This window comes from Stegodyphus dumicola, chromosome 2, assembly GCF_044657685.1.
Source record: "Stegodyphus dumicola isolate Sdum_Otavi_A_Nest chromosome 2, ASM4465768v1".
Classification (NCBI taxonomy): Eukaryota; Metazoa; Arthropoda; class Arachnida; order Araneae; family Eresidae; genus Stegodyphus; species Stegodyphus dumicola.
The window spans coordinates 133,636,870-133,654,005 of record NC_140769.1 but is presented as its reverse complement, the minus strand read 5'-3'; the positions used below and the strand labels follow the sequence as shown (position 1 = coordinate 133,654,005).

The 17,136-nt window shown below is 31.9% G+C and overlaps 2 protein-coding genes across 5 annotated transcripts in view; one reads left to right on the top strand and one right to left on the bottom strand.

The window, feature by feature from the left end:
• Positions 1-9,149, bottom strand: part of LOC118192771 (putative RNA-binding protein Luc7-like 2) — an 89,780-nt gene extending 80,631 nt beyond the window's left edge. Inside the window, exon 1 of one of the 3 annotated variants that reach the window (XM_035363786.2) lies at positions 8,777-9,149. In XM_035363786.2, the coding sequence (XP_035219677.1) occupies positions 8,777-8,837 (61 nt within the window). In that variant the 5' untranslated portion in view covers positions 8,838-9,149. The remainder of the gene's footprint in view (positions 1-8,776) is intronic. The other 2 variants (XM_035363784.2, XM_035363783.2) reach the window with 2 other exon arrangements.
• A 212-nt stretch (positions 9,150-9,361) lies between these two features.
• On the top strand, positions 9,362-16,511 carry LOC146998580 (uncharacterized). Of its 2 annotated transcripts, none has more exons than XM_085811128.1 (2): positions 9,362-10,188; positions 16,299-16,511. In XM_085811128.1, exons 1-2 carry the CDS (start codon positions 9,622-9,624, stop codon positions 16,422-16,424), a joined length of 693 nt encoding a protein of 230 aa, XP_085667254.1. In that variant the 5' UTR covers positions 9,362-9,621; the 3' UTR covers positions 16,425-16,511. The 2 variants fall into 2 exon arrangements, 1 of the variants encoding a protein (XP_085667254.1); XR_015039559.1 differs by lacking the exon at positions 9,362-10,188 and adding an exon at positions 13,265-16,172.
• The last annotated feature ends 625 nt before the right edge of the window (positions 16,512-17,136 follow it).

The window sequence follows — 17,136 nt, the reverse complement described above, 5'->3', positions numbered from 1 at the left end:
TGCAACATCAGCTCCGATAAGAACTTCTATTTTCGAATCCCTTCTTCCTACATCAGATTGTATGGATATTTTTCTGCCTTAGTTCTTCTATCCATCGTCTAGGCTGTAAACTGACTACTGGTCACAAATCTTCAACTGTTCCAACAAGATTAGTCATCTAGAAAAATTACCTTTTAGGCTTAACATTCATTTTGTAGCATTTGTTAATTTCTCTCTTTGTTGTTACTCCTCCAAAAAGTGCCTGAATTAAAAGATTCGGATTCACTTGGATAGGATTCGTAGCCACATTTTAGTTAAAAAAAAATAAGCACCTATAAGCACTTTTCAAGCACATTTTAAGAAAAAAAAAATAAGCACCTATAAGCACTTTTCAAGCACATTTTAAGAAAAAAAAAATAAGCACCTATAAGCACTTTTCAAGCACATTTTAAGAAAAAAAAAATAAGCACCTGTCTAATAATTATATTATACACAACTGCATAACCTTAAAAGAAAAATTAGACTTGTAATTTAAAAGATAAGATATTCAGTATTTATTAAGAGAAAATTATCATTACTCAACCATGGAAAACAATTACATTCTTTTTTTTTTTTTTTTTTTTTTTAATTTTAAAAAACAGTTCAATTTACTGAACTAGTTTACAATGAGAGGAAAAAAAAAAAACTATGCAGAACTAAATTATATTACAAGATTTAATGATGAAATTTCAGTTCAAAATAAAGAAAATAAATAATAATAAGCCATATTTAGTATATTTGCTCGGTGCCTAAAAATAAAAACAATTCATTTTCCCACTCATATTAATATTTAAATAATTTAATCAAAATTCTGAACATTTTCTAAATTTTCATTGTACATAACAGTTTTCACTTAACAGATATTGCAAGCAAAGTAATTTAAGTAAAAATAAGTAAAAAAAGGAACTTTTCTGAAATCAGAAGATGAGAAATTGCTTCATGCATTCACCCTTTAACAGTAAAAGCTTAACTAACTGGCATACTCGGAAACTGCCAAATATCTGAAAATTCTGGATAGTTGAGCATAACTGGTAAAAGAGGAAGGGGGTAGCCTTTCTTTAGAATTTTCAGTTAAATAATGCTTTTGACATTTTGATATGTGCATCATATAAAAAATAGCCCAATGGAACTGAAAAATAATCTGCTTAGCAAGCACAGTAAAACTCTTTTATCTCTGCGAAATATCCCAAACGTTATTGCGCAATACGTATGACTTAATTCTTCGGCATGTGATATTATGCAATCGGAATCAGCAGCTGCTCTTTGCTTGTTCTTCGCTTGGGTTGGTAGACCGCAGAACTTTTAGTCCTATCCAAACCAGGTTGGAAAGTGGCCAAAAAAAAAAGTCTGTTGCTTGCTTTGCTGCGAACTGTAACGGTTGCAATATTCGAGATTTTGCAGAGAAGGGGAAAACCCCCAACTTCCGTACTGTATAATGCATTGGCAAAGAAAAAAAAAAAAAAAAAAAGAAATTATTTTGACTATTTGATTACTTTCACTTTAATTATGCCATTTCGAATATAATTCCTTAGAAAACTAATCTGTGTTAAAACACATCCATTTCTGTAGTTTATCTATACTTCAGCAGTTACTGCAAATATATTATTATAAATATTCATACATATACTCATAATATCAGCATACCGATCATAATAAACACGAATATGAACTGACCACATGGAACGAGAATGTAAATGCGCACCAAAGTTATGTGAATGTACAGAAAGGGCCTAAAAGCTATTTCTGGGAGCATGATTCACAATCTGATGTGCCATATAAGGAAGAAAATGTGTTTATTTAGTTTCAGCTTTTGATACAGGGAAAAAAATATGCGTTCAAAAAAAAAAAGGGGGGGCACTAAAATCAAAAAAATAAATCAATAAATAAAAAATAAAAGAAAAATAAATAAATAAATAAGTGCTTTAGAGAAAAAGTAAGCACCTATAAGGGCTTTTATATTTTATTTTCAAATATAAGGACTTATAAACACTTGTAAGGACCACTACGAACCCTGTTGGATGATACCCTATGTCAACAGCAGTTTCCTTTAATATGTAAGAATGTTGCAAGCCTGTGTTGATAAGTGCTTTTACTGTTTTCTGCTTTTGTTTGCATTGATATTGATTAACAGTGTTTGAAGAAACACTGCATATGGTAAACTGAAGTTTGCAAGTGATACGTTTTGCGTTTCCTCTTTATTATTCTTTTCAACTTCACTGCTCTTTTGATTGTTGTGAAAATCCAGACACATGACATCCCGATGTCTTTTTGAGCATATCGAGCATAGTACATATGTCTTGCATTGCTTGGCCTTGTGTCCATTTTTGAGACAGAAGAAGCAACCCTTTCTCTTCTTAATTTCATCATTCTTTTGACTCAGAGTCATCTTCTGCACAACAAAGCAATCTCAACTTTCATGATTTTCTCACAAAATGTGCAAGCATTCTTTTCACTATGACCAGTTGCTTTATTATGGCCTGAGAATAAATCACTCTCTGTAGGCATGAAATGTTCCCCCTGGTACCTTTTATTTCCTCTACTCCCCCCCCCTTTTTTGGCACCCGAATTAATCAATTTAAATCCAGCATTCATCACAGAAATTCTCTGCTCTTCACATACTTTTTTTAAAACAACAATAATTGCTTCAATTTCTCAGAGTGAGAATTTTTTGCTGTAATTATTGATGCATGATTCCTAAGCCAAATTCACAAAATTTCCTTGGGAATGCAGGATTCAATGAGTGGAAACAGTATTCCAGCATAGTTATCACTTGTAATTCCTACTAACTCCAACGAAAGTAAATGCGTCTTTAACTTATCATACAATTCTGATATACTGCATTTGCCTTTTTGATAGGTAACATTTTTAATAATCACACCTAATAATTTCTGAATATAGAATTTCACCAATAATTCTTCTCTGCCAAACCTATGTAAGTTTTCTACTATAACCTTTTCATAATTTTTGGCAGTTGCAGAATAGCTATTCACAATATCACAATCTCGTACCAGATAAGGTCACTTCAACGAGATACTGCATCTTGTCCTCGTTTTGAATTTCCTTATCCTCATGTATTCACCGAAACTCTATTTTAAGTAATTTCAGTATCCGTTTATTCAAATTTTGTGGCACACTTCCCATGAATTGTGTCATTAGGCGACTGATAAATAATTCTGTTTCCATTCATATTAAATCTAACTTTTCTTTGTACTCTTCAAGTTTTCTCCATTCACTTTCAAAATGATCATCTGAAGAAAATTTTGAATTTAATATTTAAGTATCAAATGTACCAAGTTTAACGGATAAATAGTTTAAAGTAACAAGTTTTGTTTCCAGATTTTTCATCAGGGTTTTCCTTTTCTAACTCCTGCAAAATTGCATTAATTGACGCTTTGACTGCTTTTCGTTTTTCAATTAATGATTCCATTTAAATAAAAATACATTCAGTAAAATTCTGACCTTCACTTCTTTTACCGACCACATCCATTGCCAGCAACTGCTTGAGATTTGCAAGAACCATCTATTCTCCTTTCTCCTAATAAACTTGAAATAATTTTACATCTAATATCCCAAAGGGCCATATTTATTTTCAAAATCCGTAGCACAACGATAAGCTCTTGCAAAGATCAGAAGGTAGCCCCTTTTACAATGTCAAACTATAAATGAAAGATAATAACTGAGGCTTAATCCTAAAATTTTCATACTGCTCCATTTGTGTTTAGTGATTTTTTTCGTGATAGCGAGTGCAACATAAAAATATTCATGCTTCACATTTTCCCATTCAGCAATAGTCTTTTACTCATATTTTGTTAATGTTTACTATATAACAAACTGATATGATCAAAGAATTAACATTAGTGTTTTTAATTAAAAAATTCTAATACTGAATAGGTAAGATTTTTTGGTCTTAGAAATGGTTCATTAGTTAAAAATAATTAAAGGCACGGCTGTTCTTTACTGCACGGTACCCCTTGATTTCTGACTGAAAAAATCCCCAAGTGGTATTGGTTGTTCATGAAATTTGGAAGCCTGCTGCGTGAAATAGATTTTTCGGTAACCCTAGTAGGTTAATGTTGGCAAAACTAGCCTCGGGAAAACTGTTTTTTTTTTTTTTTTCCCTTTAGTTTTTGTCATTAAAAGGGGGTTATTTCTGTGAATATCACCAAAAATGTTGTGATAAATTTAGATTTTGGCTATTTTTTGTAATAGTAAGCATTTTGTATGAACCTGGGTTTGGTTTTCAGTTGTCTTGCTTGCCCGTGCATGATATGGTCTTAGATTTTGAACTGGCCGTTGTTTTGCTGTGAATTTGCATCATTTGAATATGTCTGGGCTAATCTTTGGAATATGGTAACAGGTAGTTTGGCAACATTTTGGTAAGGCAACAAAGATTACTAGCTAGAACTTTAGCAGTGTACATGGATAAATTCAAGAGTGTGCGCAATGCCATTTTTGTGCAATTCTGGAATTTTTTTTAAGTGAAAATAGGTCGACGTGTACATAGACACCGTGTATGTGCAATTCTTAAAAACGCGGCAAGCAGTTTGCTATTCTGCACTTTCTTCCAATTTTGCACCTAATCTTCATTATGATTAAGCACTTTTGTTCCATAAAAGTTCTAGTATAAGCGTAATTTGGCTAGCAGATTGTTGGGAAAAAATGTTGAGTAAAAAAAAAAAATGCCTTTACTTCGTGAAAACAAAATACCGTCTAAAAAAATAAACTAGCAGGTTTCTCTAGCAGGGTTGGTCATCAAATTATCGCCAAGTTACCATAATCCAAAGATTAACCTATGTCTGAGGTGGATAAGAGGTTGAATGTTGATTAACAGCAGATGAGCCGAAGTTACCAAAAATTTAATCAAATTGCTCATGTGGAGGATGATGGAGATGGTGGTGGGAAGAGTGAACGTATGCACATGAAAAAAAGGTATGTTAAAAAATTGATGTCTCATTTATTCGTTAATTTTTGTTAAAAGATTTCTTGTTTAATGTTTTTATGCTAGGAAATATGTTTTTTAGTTATTTGTTCATCTCTCTGTGTTAAGCCAGCGGCGAATTTTCCCCGGTTAACATGACAGAGTAAAAGTACATTTAAGGGTACAAATTGACCTATTTTCACTTAAAAAAAACTCACAATTGCACAAAAGTGGCATTGCGCGCTCCCTAGACTTTACATTTGTACACTTTGACTGATTTTCACTTAAAAAAACAATCCGAGAATTGCACAAACTAGGCTTTGCACACTCCCTTGAATTTGTCCATGTACACATCAAACTATATGCACTTCAAAAGTCAAAGGAGCGGCCAACAAAAAAATATATAATCTCAATAAACTACATTTTAAATCAAACACTGAAATAACATGAAAAAGGAAATTCATCTTTGGAACAAAGGAAATATCCATTTACCTTATTTACGAATTCCCACCTCTTCAGTCAAAAAAAATTCCGGCTAATCTTTGGAATATGGTAATAGGTAGTTTGGCGACATTTTGTTAAGGCGATAAAGGTTACTAGCTAGGACTTTAGTAGTGTACATGGATAAAGTCAAGAGTGTGCGCAATGCCATTTTTGTGCAATTCTGGGATTAAGTGAAAATAGATTGATGTGTACATGGATACTGTGTATGTGCAATTCTTAAAAACGCGGGAAGCAGATTGCGATTCTGCACTTTATCTAAATTTCGCACCTAATCTTCATCATGATTAAGCATTTTTATTTCATAAAAGTTCTAGTATAAGTGTAATTTGGCTAGCAGATTGTTGGAAAAAATGCTGAGTAAAAAAAAACATGCCTTTACTTCATGAAAACAAAATGGCATCCAAAACAAAACTAGCAGGTTGCTGTAGCAGGGTTGGTCGCCAAATTTTTGCCAAGTTACAATAATCCGAAGATTAACCAAAATTCCTTAACAGCATCCAAAAACTTCCTCAAATTATCTGAATAAGAATCTATACACTGGCGTTGCCTCATTCACAAAATAAGAGTAAAAAATATCTTTCATAACAACGTTCGACCATACGCATTTCCTTCCTACAAACAGGACACCTTATAATGGCTACTAAGTAAACCTTCATTTACACACAAGCCAAGTAATACTCTTTTCCCCTTCCTTTCCAAATCGTGCAGAAACTTCAAATTAATCTTACCACATTCGGTCATTTTAACATCTAAACCACAAAACAAGCAATATACTTCCTAACCAACACACACAACCACAAGCCCTTATGAATTTACCGCAATAATTATGTCATAATAGGGATTCCATAACATTCAACTACTCAGGCTACCATAAATGAAACAACAATTTGGCGATAACTGAAACAACAACTCGGTGATAAATGAAACAACTTGGCGATAAATGAAATAGCAACTTCGCAATAATACAAGGGGTACCCTAAAGTCAATTCTAACTCAGTTTTAACCTTGTTTTATCTTCCTGACTTTGTTTAAGTGAAAACAGATCAATGTGTACATGGACAAAGTTAAGCCAGTGCACAATGTCTAGTTTGTGCAATTGTCTGACTTTTTTTTAGTTAAAATAGGTCGATGTGTATACGAACTAAGTTAAGGCAGGGCGCAATGCCCAGTTTGTACAATTTTCTGATTTATTTTAAGTGAAAATAGATCGACGTGTACATGGACACCGAGTTTGTGTAAATCTTTGACTTCTTGTTTTGGTTTCACGTAGAGGGCGGAAAGATCAATATCGTCTTGAAATTGGTGCCGATCCTTCCTAGCGCCAATTTTGACGTCAAAAAAAGAGAAGATTTTCCAGTAAATTTTAACCAAAGGCACTAATACTTAAGAAAGATGAGTTTTCATAAAAGACATTTTAACAGAGACTGACTTCTATTATTTCACATTGTGAAAAGAAGGCAAAAAAAAGTTACATTATGCAGCTATGCTATTTAAGTCATCAGAAATCATATTTTGCAAAAGATTACCAATATTCTGAAATCTTAGGAACTCAAAATTATTAATTTATACGATACTTATGTTCTTTTCAATCAGCAATTGTAGACAAATAAAAACTATTGCCAAACAATGCAATTTGGCACCAATTATGATTAAGCATGATGTCACAACACACTCATAAGAATTTAATTTTGCTTTTACAGAACCTTGATTCTCAATAAGCCAGTTTAGTGTTTTGTGAAGAACATAACTTGGTTAATCTTTGTATTATGGTAAGTTGGCGACTTTTTGGCGACCAACCCTGCTAGTTTCTTTCTTTCTTTTTTTTTTTTTTTTTTTTTTTTTTTGTACGCCATTTTGTTTTTACGAAGTAAAGGCATTTTTTTTTTTTTAAACTCAAAATTTTTTTCCAACAATCTGCTAGCCGAATTACGCTTATACTAGAACTTTTATGGAACAAAAGCATATAATCATGACGAAGATTAGGTGCGAAATTGGGACAAAGTGCAGAATCGCCCACTGCTTGCCGCGTTTTTACGAATTGCACATACACGGTATCATCCATGTACATGTCGACCTATTTTCGCTTTAAAAAACATCCCAGAATTGCACAAAAATGGCATTGAGCATACTCTTGACTTTATCCATGTACACTGCTAAAGTCCTAGCTAGTAACCTTTATTGCCTTACCAAAATGTCACCAGACTACCTGTTACCATATTCCAAAGATTAGCCCATAACTTAACTTCTGTTTCTATTTAGCATTGTAATAAATAAATAAATAAATAAATAAAGACCTGCCTTTTACAGACAGAAAGCAGTAGAATATTTTGAAAGTTTGTGTGACTGGTTATATTGTTGTTCATACTCAAAACACTGAAATCCTCCGAAGCTTGGCAAAATGGTGCAGTAAACACTATACAGCTCTACGTGACTCTATAGTGTTTATAGCACAATGCATGACTCTTCTTAGGTTTGTATTTAAACAAATTTATATAGCAAATGTTCATAATGAAGATGACTATTTTGTTGTGCTTTTAAATGCCATTAGGAATTAGAACAATTGGTGCAAATTTTAATGAATTTGTCATATAATCTCAAAATTTAAGCTCAAACTTTTTATATGGTATATCCATAATTTGCATCTGTTGATGATTATTTAATTAAATAAAGAATACTATATTCCTCCAAGTTTTTGCTAAAATAGCTAGTGCAAAAGTTTTGCAGGATTTTCACAAGCTTTCAGTGTCAAAAGAAACATATACTAAGTACCTGACACTTCCACTAACTAGCTTCAAAAGGCAGAAGAATCAGCTACATTATAATGCTCATCCTTTCAAATTATTATTTTTCTAGAATGGTAATCGTTAGATGACCAAAGCTTTCATAAGACTATTACTCCATACAGTAAACTTAATCAAACTGTCTTAAGATACATATATTAATTTTTTTATTATTTCATGAATTATTAAAATTTAAAGCTTAGCATATTCTTACAATATTTTTTATCATCTTTCAGTAAAAACTAAATGCTTTCATTTAATGACTGCAATAAGATTAGATCTAATAGTAACAATTCTGTTCGAACACCTCAGCAGATATTTCTACATGGATTCGTCAGCTCTTTTGAAGACAAATTTTGATAAAGAACTTCTTTCAATAGTATCCTGACATAATTTGTATTTCAAGATAGATTCTACTAGCTGACAGTCTGAGACAACTGCCCAAGTTTCGCACACTCATGCATGATTATTTAACTCTTCTTATAATGAACTTCAATAGGTATACAACATTAAAAATCACACTTTAAATAATGTTATTTTTACTTATTACGCATACCATTTCGTGAAGAACCCATCAATTCATCTAACATCCGCCGCATCTGATCGTGAGCTGTCATTTTCAAGCACAGTATAAAAATATTAGTACAGTTTAACGAAAGTTTAGTTCTATCAACCAAACAAGTTTAAATAATCACAGAACACTCGCTTCACAGTAAATAATACACCTATTGCCATTTCTTTTTTCCTTTCTTTTCGTTACTGATCGCTCAAGATCTTGTTCAAACTTTTCTGCTGTTTCTATGAAGAAAACTCATTTTTTTTGCTTTATGTAAATTTTGTATCTCGACCTTTTAATAAATCTGATAGTCTTGATATTATAACAATGTTTTATTCCAATCGTTTGACATATTAACGCCCAACATATTTAAAAAAGTCTTTCGAAGAAAGTTCCCTTTGTCATATGGCAACAAAAAAGTTGTGTTTTCGAGAAAACGCTTATAAATCAGAGTTTTACAGAATTCCGGAAATCGGAACCCGGAAGTGTGTTCTACGTCATCACCGGATATGTACCTTTGATATCTCCGTTGGCAACAAAGCTTGGCGAGCATTTAGCCTTATTTTTATCCCGTAAATTTTTCCGCGAGGTCAAGAATTGGCGCTAATTTAGTTCACGTGTTAATTAGCGAGTGTGAGGTGTGTATTTTTGCGCCATTTTTCTCGCTTTCCTTCAGCTATTTATCTTCTTTTTTTCTATTAATAATTATTTGTATTTTGTTATATTTATGATTAGTGTTTGATTTTCATTTAATTTATAGTTGCATTTTATTTACAGCATATATAATTATTGATCTGTGTTTCGATTTGTAGTTGTTTGTTTTGCCGATATGCAACCAAAAAAAGATGAAATTACTTATAATTGGAGATTCAATGGTTAAATATTTGGATGAATATTTACCGGCGAATCTTCTGAATTATGAAGTAGATTTACATTCTTTTCCTGGTGCAACGATAGAAAGGTTAAGACGTAAGATATCCTTTTTGGACAATCTATACCATTTGATTTTGGTACATGTTGGTACCAACAATTCGAATGACAGTGTTGAAGATATTCTTAAAAAGTACGATTGCCTCTTTAAGGATATTAAACGTTTGAACCCGAATATCAATGTTATCATTTCAGATATCCTACCACGTGGTGAAGATTTTTTCACAACATTAAATCAGCGAATAGCAGCTTTGAACCGTTTACAGGTAATTAATAGAAAGATTGTAGAAATTAATTCTCAACTTGAAAAGTACTGCCAAAATCGAGAAGCGTTTTTTATTTGCAGGTCGTCTCATCATTTTGGAGCTCAGTTATTGGCTAGGGATGGATTACATCTAAACCGTCTGGGGAACAAGAAACTTGCAGCAGTTTTCCTGGATAATATCAAGATTGTTTTGACTTCAAAGCCAGTTTCTACAAAGGTAAGTCCTTTTGTATTGCCTTGTGTTTCATTTACTACATTAGATTTTCCACCTCTGAGTGATTCTTTTGTTTCTGCAAGCCCTTCTTATCCTCTCTATTCAACTGTTTTAAAGCATGGTTGTGCTGTAGATGCTACTAAGAAGGCTAATTCTGATTTGAGAAATGCTGCTAAAGTTACTTCTAGCTCTCAGCTGAAGAGGGTTGCTATTTCTGGTGCTGGATCTCGTTTTAAATGTGTTGTCCATGGTGGTGACTCTCATTCGAAGAATGCTGTTAACCACACAGATGGTTTTAGTTTGCATCTGCAAAATGATACCACCCCTGGCTCACATCCGAAAAACGTTGCCAACCCAGATGCTAGCTCTCGGTCTCTTTGCATTGCTGGCCATGGTGGTGGATCTCGCCCAAGGAACGCTTCTGTCCATAGAACTGGTTCTGGTTTGCATGTAAGGAATGGGACTAAACCTAGATGTCATCCTAGAAATGTTGCCATATGTAGTGTTGGCTCTCATTTTAAGTATGTCAATGGTTTTAGTTCACGTCCAAGGAATGCTGCCGTCCCTCGTTCTGGTTCTGATTTGCGTCCAAGGAACGTTGCTACCCCAGGCCTAAGTCCTGAGAATGTTGTCATTCCCGGTGTTGGCTGTCATTCTAGACTTGTTGGTGTCCGTGATACTGGCTGTCATCCGAAGAATGCTGCTTCTGGTTTGCATTCAAGGAATAACGTCACTCCCAGAATGGAAGAATAGAAATGATATCCTTGCTGATGTTGACTCCTCCAGGCGTGTTGCAGTCCATGGTTCTGGCCGTTTTCTGAGGAGCAGTGCTAGTTCCATTGTTAATTCTTCTACGAACACTACTGTTTCAATTGCTAATTTTCAGAAGAAACCAATTCGTGCTTTTGGTGATGGTTTGTGTCCAAGGAGGGATTTGACTGTTAGTGGCAGTTTGCATCTGAAGAATGTTGCTTCAGCTGTTTTGCGCCTAAGAAGTGTAATGGCCTACATGGGATCATCACTAAAGAATGCAGTCACTGCTGCTGGTTGTAGTGTACAGCAGGCAAGTGCTGTTTCTTTCAGTGATTGTTATCCATTGTATTGTGCTTCTGTTAGTGGCAAAGGGAGTTTAAAAAATGATTCAACAAATTTTGATATTTCACAACCTAAATTGTGTACAACAAAAGATGATTTTTACTCTGACTTTGCCTCTAGTTATGTTTTGCAGCAAAAGAACATTTCTATGACCAGAAAAAGCACTTCTTGTAGTTCAGGCCTAAGTTTCTTTCACTTTAATAAATTTTGTTTACTAAAAGATCATGTAGAAAGCAGTGAAATTAATTGTCAAGTGAGGAAAAATAAGTCTATGTGTCCTATTCTGACTGGAGGGGGGTCCGAAATTGACTGTAATGCACCATCGCTTTATCCTAGAAAATGTGATATTTGTAAAAAAAAAACTATAAAACTAAAAATTCTTTTAATAATCATAAAAAAAAATTGCAAAGAAAAACTTGAAACTGAAAATTTTAAACTTTCAATAACTTCTCCTCAGAGTAATATTCTTATAAACATTGATAATGTATTGAGTGCTAAAAAATTAGAAACCAAAGAATGTATTAGTGATAAAATAGAAATGGCTTATCTTCGTAAATGTGAAATATGCTTGAAAACTTATAAATCGAAGAATTCATTTTATAACCACAAAAAAAAAAAAAAAAATGTTCAAATAAACAAGTACCTGATTTAAAACAAAATTTTTCATCTGTTTACCCTCAGAAATGTCTAAATTGTAATAAATGTTATCCTTGCAAATTATCATTTTTTAAACATAAGAAATTTTGTACAGAAGTTAATAAATTGTATGTATGCTTCATACCTGATTGGCATAAGTCTTTTACATATGTTTTAAATTTTAATAAGCATTTAGCAGATGAACATAATTTAAATAACATAAAAGAATATTCATTTGAAACAATGAGTTATTTTCAAGATTGGCTAGAACTGGAAGGAACCTCGGCATTTACTTCATTCAGAAAGTTTTCTAAAGTAACGAAAAATTCTAAAACTTATCATTATTATTGTTGTCAGTTTACCACGCAAGGTTATTCTGATTTTGAAAAAAAAAACTAGTTGGAAAAATGAAAAAGGTACAGTTTCAAAAAGTGTATGTTGTCCGGTCAGAATATGGGCTTGTGAAGAAATGAATAAAATCTCTGTTTTTTACTTTCCTAAACATAATCATGAGCAAAAGTTTGAAAATTGTACATATCAGCCATTGAAACAAAGTACGCGGTGTTTGATAAAAGCAAATTTACGTTTGTCTGTGCCTCCACAAAAAATAAGGGATATCTTACAAGATGGATCAGGAAATCGCGAGAATAGAAATAATTTCCATGTAAAGGAAAGCTTTGTCTCCCGTAAAACTATTTCTGCTTATTCTAGATATTTAAACAATTCATTGCATCCAAGTAGTGATGCAGTTTCTGTTAATTCAATCATTGAAACTTTAAAATGTGAAGCATACAATCCTGTGTTATTTTATAAGCCTCAGAATAATTCAACTTTGTACGGTCCAATTGATCTAGATAATCTTCCAAATCATAAAGTATCGTTTGCTCTTGGTCTTCAGACGCGTGAACAGAAAGAAATGATAAAAGGTTGTACAGAGATTTTATGTATCGAATCTACACATAAGACTAACCAGTATGATTTTTACCTTCTTAATCTTATAGTACCTGATGAATATGGTTGTGGCTATCCAGTTGCTCATTTTATTACTAATTTTCTAGATGCTGACACTCTTTATTGTTTATTTAATAGTTTAAAGTGTCGTGTACCAAATTTATATGTAAACTGTGTAATGACAGATGATGACAAAGTTACATATCCTGCATTTTCAAAGGTTTTTGGTCAAGATGTTAAGCATCTTTTATGTTCGTGTCACATACGCCAAAGTTGGTTCCGGCAACTAAATTCTAAAGTGGTAGATAAGGAAGTGCGACAAAAAATGCTAGGAGAATTAACAAATATATTACATGAAAGAAACCAGATCACTTTTCATGATCAAATAAGTAAGTTTTTGAATGACTATTCTAGGAAAAGTAGAGATTTTATTGAATATTTTTCTGAAAATTATAAAAATAGATTAGAGGAATGTGCTTTGTGTTATCAGAACTTTCCACATGCATTTACTGATACTAACATGTACTGTGAATCTTTTCACAATCAGTTGAAAACTGTTTAAGCGGAGACATAATAGACGATTAGATATTTTAATTTCTACACTTCTGACAATTGAGAAAGATAAATATTTAAATCATACCTATAAATTATACACTAATGTATCTCCCAGAAATTCCATTTCTTGTTTAAGTAGGCATCAGAGAGGACTAAAAATTAGGGACAGTGATGTAAATAAATGCTCTGATACTTCTTGGACTGTTTGTTCTCAGACAAAAAATAAAATATATACTGTGCAGCGTCTTTTTGAAATTTGTCCGTGTCAGGATTTTTGCTTTTATAGATGCCCTAAAGTATCATGTGTCTCATTGTGTAGTCACTTGTATCACTGCAATTGCTTAGATAAATTGCTGTGCAAACATATACATAAAGTGCATTCATTCCTTAATAGACAAAATGATTGTGTGTTTAATCCCTCAGGGATTAATCTTGAATCGAATCAGAAATGCAATGAAAGTATGAAATCAATAAATGTGTATTCTGTTAATCATTACAATCCACAAAGTATTGAACAGAGAGTAAATGCATGTGAAAAGCTTGTAGAAGAATTACTGCAATTAATAAGACAACCAAAAGTCCAAAATTGCATGTTAAAGTGTGTTCATACAACATTAAATTCATTAGTTTCAGAATGTAGAGGAATTTTAAACTCGAATGAAAATTCAAGAGCAGTTTCAAGTGCATCATGTCCAGTTGCACCAAATCAAAAACTTAACCCACAATTGTTTAAAACTTCTAAAAAGAGAAAATTACAGAAATGTCAGCAGAATAAGAATCAAGATTTTAATGATAATGTAGATGACCCAGAAATAAATGAATGTGTGGAAAAGAAAATTAAATTTAAAGCCGTAGCATTTGATTTAAATGACAGTGATAAATATCTATGTGATTTAACCAGTGTTGATCAAAATAAATCATTTTCCCTTCCATTAAAATCTAGCGAAGATATTTCTGAAAGAATTTTACAAATTGGCTGCTATAGTATCAATCGTATTGCTTTAAAGTTTTTAGATTCTTATATCAGTAAAAGTGAAGAATTTTTTATAAAATCGGTTTGTACAGATTTTGTTAAGGCGTGGTTATTTGATGTAATCATAAATGCATTTTTATACAAAATTTTAGAAAGTGATGATCAATATACTTTTGCTGATTCCTCGATTACCCAGCTTATCTTATCTGATGCATTATCACTTGGAAATGTTTTTCCTGTTTCTTTGAAATCTTTCAAATATTTATTGATTTCTGCTTGCATTGATTCTCATTGGGTTCTGATCATAGCAGATTTAAAGAAAAATACCTTTTATTTATATGACTCATTAATAAATTCATGCAATCCAAAATACATAACTAATAAATGGTCTAATGTAATTAACAGTGAGTTACAAATTAACGGTTCATGGGATATTCAGTGTCCACCGCATGCTTTACAAAATGATGAAAGCAGTTGTGGGGTCTTCATCTGTTATTATGCATTTCAACATGTAAATAAATTAGCCTTAAATCTTCCTTTAGATACCCTTCAATTTAGAAAATTTATTTATAATATTTTAACTGAGAATGTTCTACCTTGTACACAGGAAAAGATAAATTTATCATCAGCAGAGCAAAACTTTTCAGTAAATGTTAGAATGAATAAAGATTTGACCAAATCATGTTTAAAAATACATGATATTGAAATTACACCATATATGTTAAAATCTATAGATCCTTTTATAAGTAATGAAGAAGAACACTTGTTTAAATCTGTATCTTCATGTTTTCGAAAAGGATGGCTCTATAATACTATAATTGATTCTTTTTTATTTAAAATATTAAACAGTTATGAAGATTTTGCCTTTGTTAAGTCTAATTTACAAATTCCTAAACCAAATTTTTGTATTAAAGATCCATTACTAACAAGATTGAAATCAGCGAAATTATTTTTTATCCCTGCAAATTTAAATTGTCATTGGATATTAATAATAGTAAATATTCCAGATATGGTTTTTGAATTTTATGATCCACAAAATAAATCATGTGGGCAAGAGTGTCAAATTTTAATTCATACATGGTGTGAGGTTTTAGCTAAAATATTTGCTACTAGCACTAAATGGAAAATAATTTGTCCTTCACATATTTTGCAAACTGATAATATGAGCTGTGGTGTTTTAGTATGCTACTACGCTTATCAGAGGATTAAAAATCAAAGTTTAAATACGCCAGTTAATATAACTGAATTCCGGAAATTGATATACAAGCATATAATTTTAAGTGATTGATATATTTAAAGAAATTTAAATTAAGAAATGTTTTTCAGGACAGCATTCCATTCCTTTGGTGATGCTTGAAAAATATAAAGTATAATGGACAAATATTTTGCAATTCATCTGTTGCCATACAGTTTCTATAAAAACACTTTTTTTTTTTTTTTTTAGTTTGCTTTATTTTGTAATGATGTTATATGGCCAATAAACAAATAAAAATGCTTATGTTTGTATGTAACTTGGTAGTATAAGAGAAAATTGTTAAAGTAGGCAACAATGAACCCTTTTGGCCAGGGTGATACCCCCAATTGTGGATAATAGAGAATAGTTCATTTTATGTTAACAATGCATTCTCGGGGACCTACATGCCAAAATTTTCTCTTATTTTTAAAGAGGAATAAGAGAATTTGTACTTAACACTTCATCCCATTGACTGTGAAGGATTTCCTCAGGAATGATTAGTGGTTCTGCACCAATTTTCATGGCCAATGGGATAGTATGCAAGTACTGCAAATTTTTCTGTTCATAAATAATCTCATATCTGATCATTTTTAATATTTCAGGCTTATGTTTGCAAAATGAATAGTGCATTATTTTCAGTGATCTTGGCTGTTTCACAATTGAATGTAGTCTTCTTTATTTTTCAGTAAACGATTGGCAGGAATCTGGTATGTATTTAAAAGTCAAGAGCAAGCTCTGCCAGGAGAATTTTCTGAAACTGAAACTCATAAATTTTTTAGTAATATGGTTCAATAATAATATTTATGCTCTAGTCAAGGAATTTTATCTGATATGTCTTTATTTTCAGAAATAAAAGATGAATAAAGTGTGGGGAAAAAATTATCCATTGTTGAATTATTTTTTACTGAAAATTACTCCACATATTAGGAATTAGTCATATCTATGAAGCATAATATAAGTAGTGTTTCTTACAAGACATTGACTAATACATTATCCCAATTTCTTCTTAAATAAAATATATTTTCATTCTTTATTTCATCATCCATGATATCAATTGATTTTCATTGATTAAGATTAAAAAACACTATAGTCACTTAAAAATGTGGACACTTTTTTTTTTTTCACTGGTTAATAAGAGTACTTGCATATTTGTTAAGTTTCAGTATGTAAAGCTGTATACAAATTAAACTTTCACACATTCCAATATCAAAAGAGCTACCAATAATTAGATATTTTAATTTTTCAACATTCAAAAACAAAGAAATAGGAGTGAACTTGCTGCTAATCAAAAAGATGAATATACTGGTCTTATAATAATTATGAAAAATGAGTGCTAAAGTTACAGCCCATTTTTTAATTTTTAACTATTTATTGCAAAAGAAGGAGGCTTAAAAGTTTGTGTGTCAGGCAAAGGGCTTATGGTCTTTCAGACAGAAGAGTGTAGCCAGACTTATATTAAAGCATTCAGGAAATTAAATAATTTTAATTCTAGAATAAGTCTTATCGT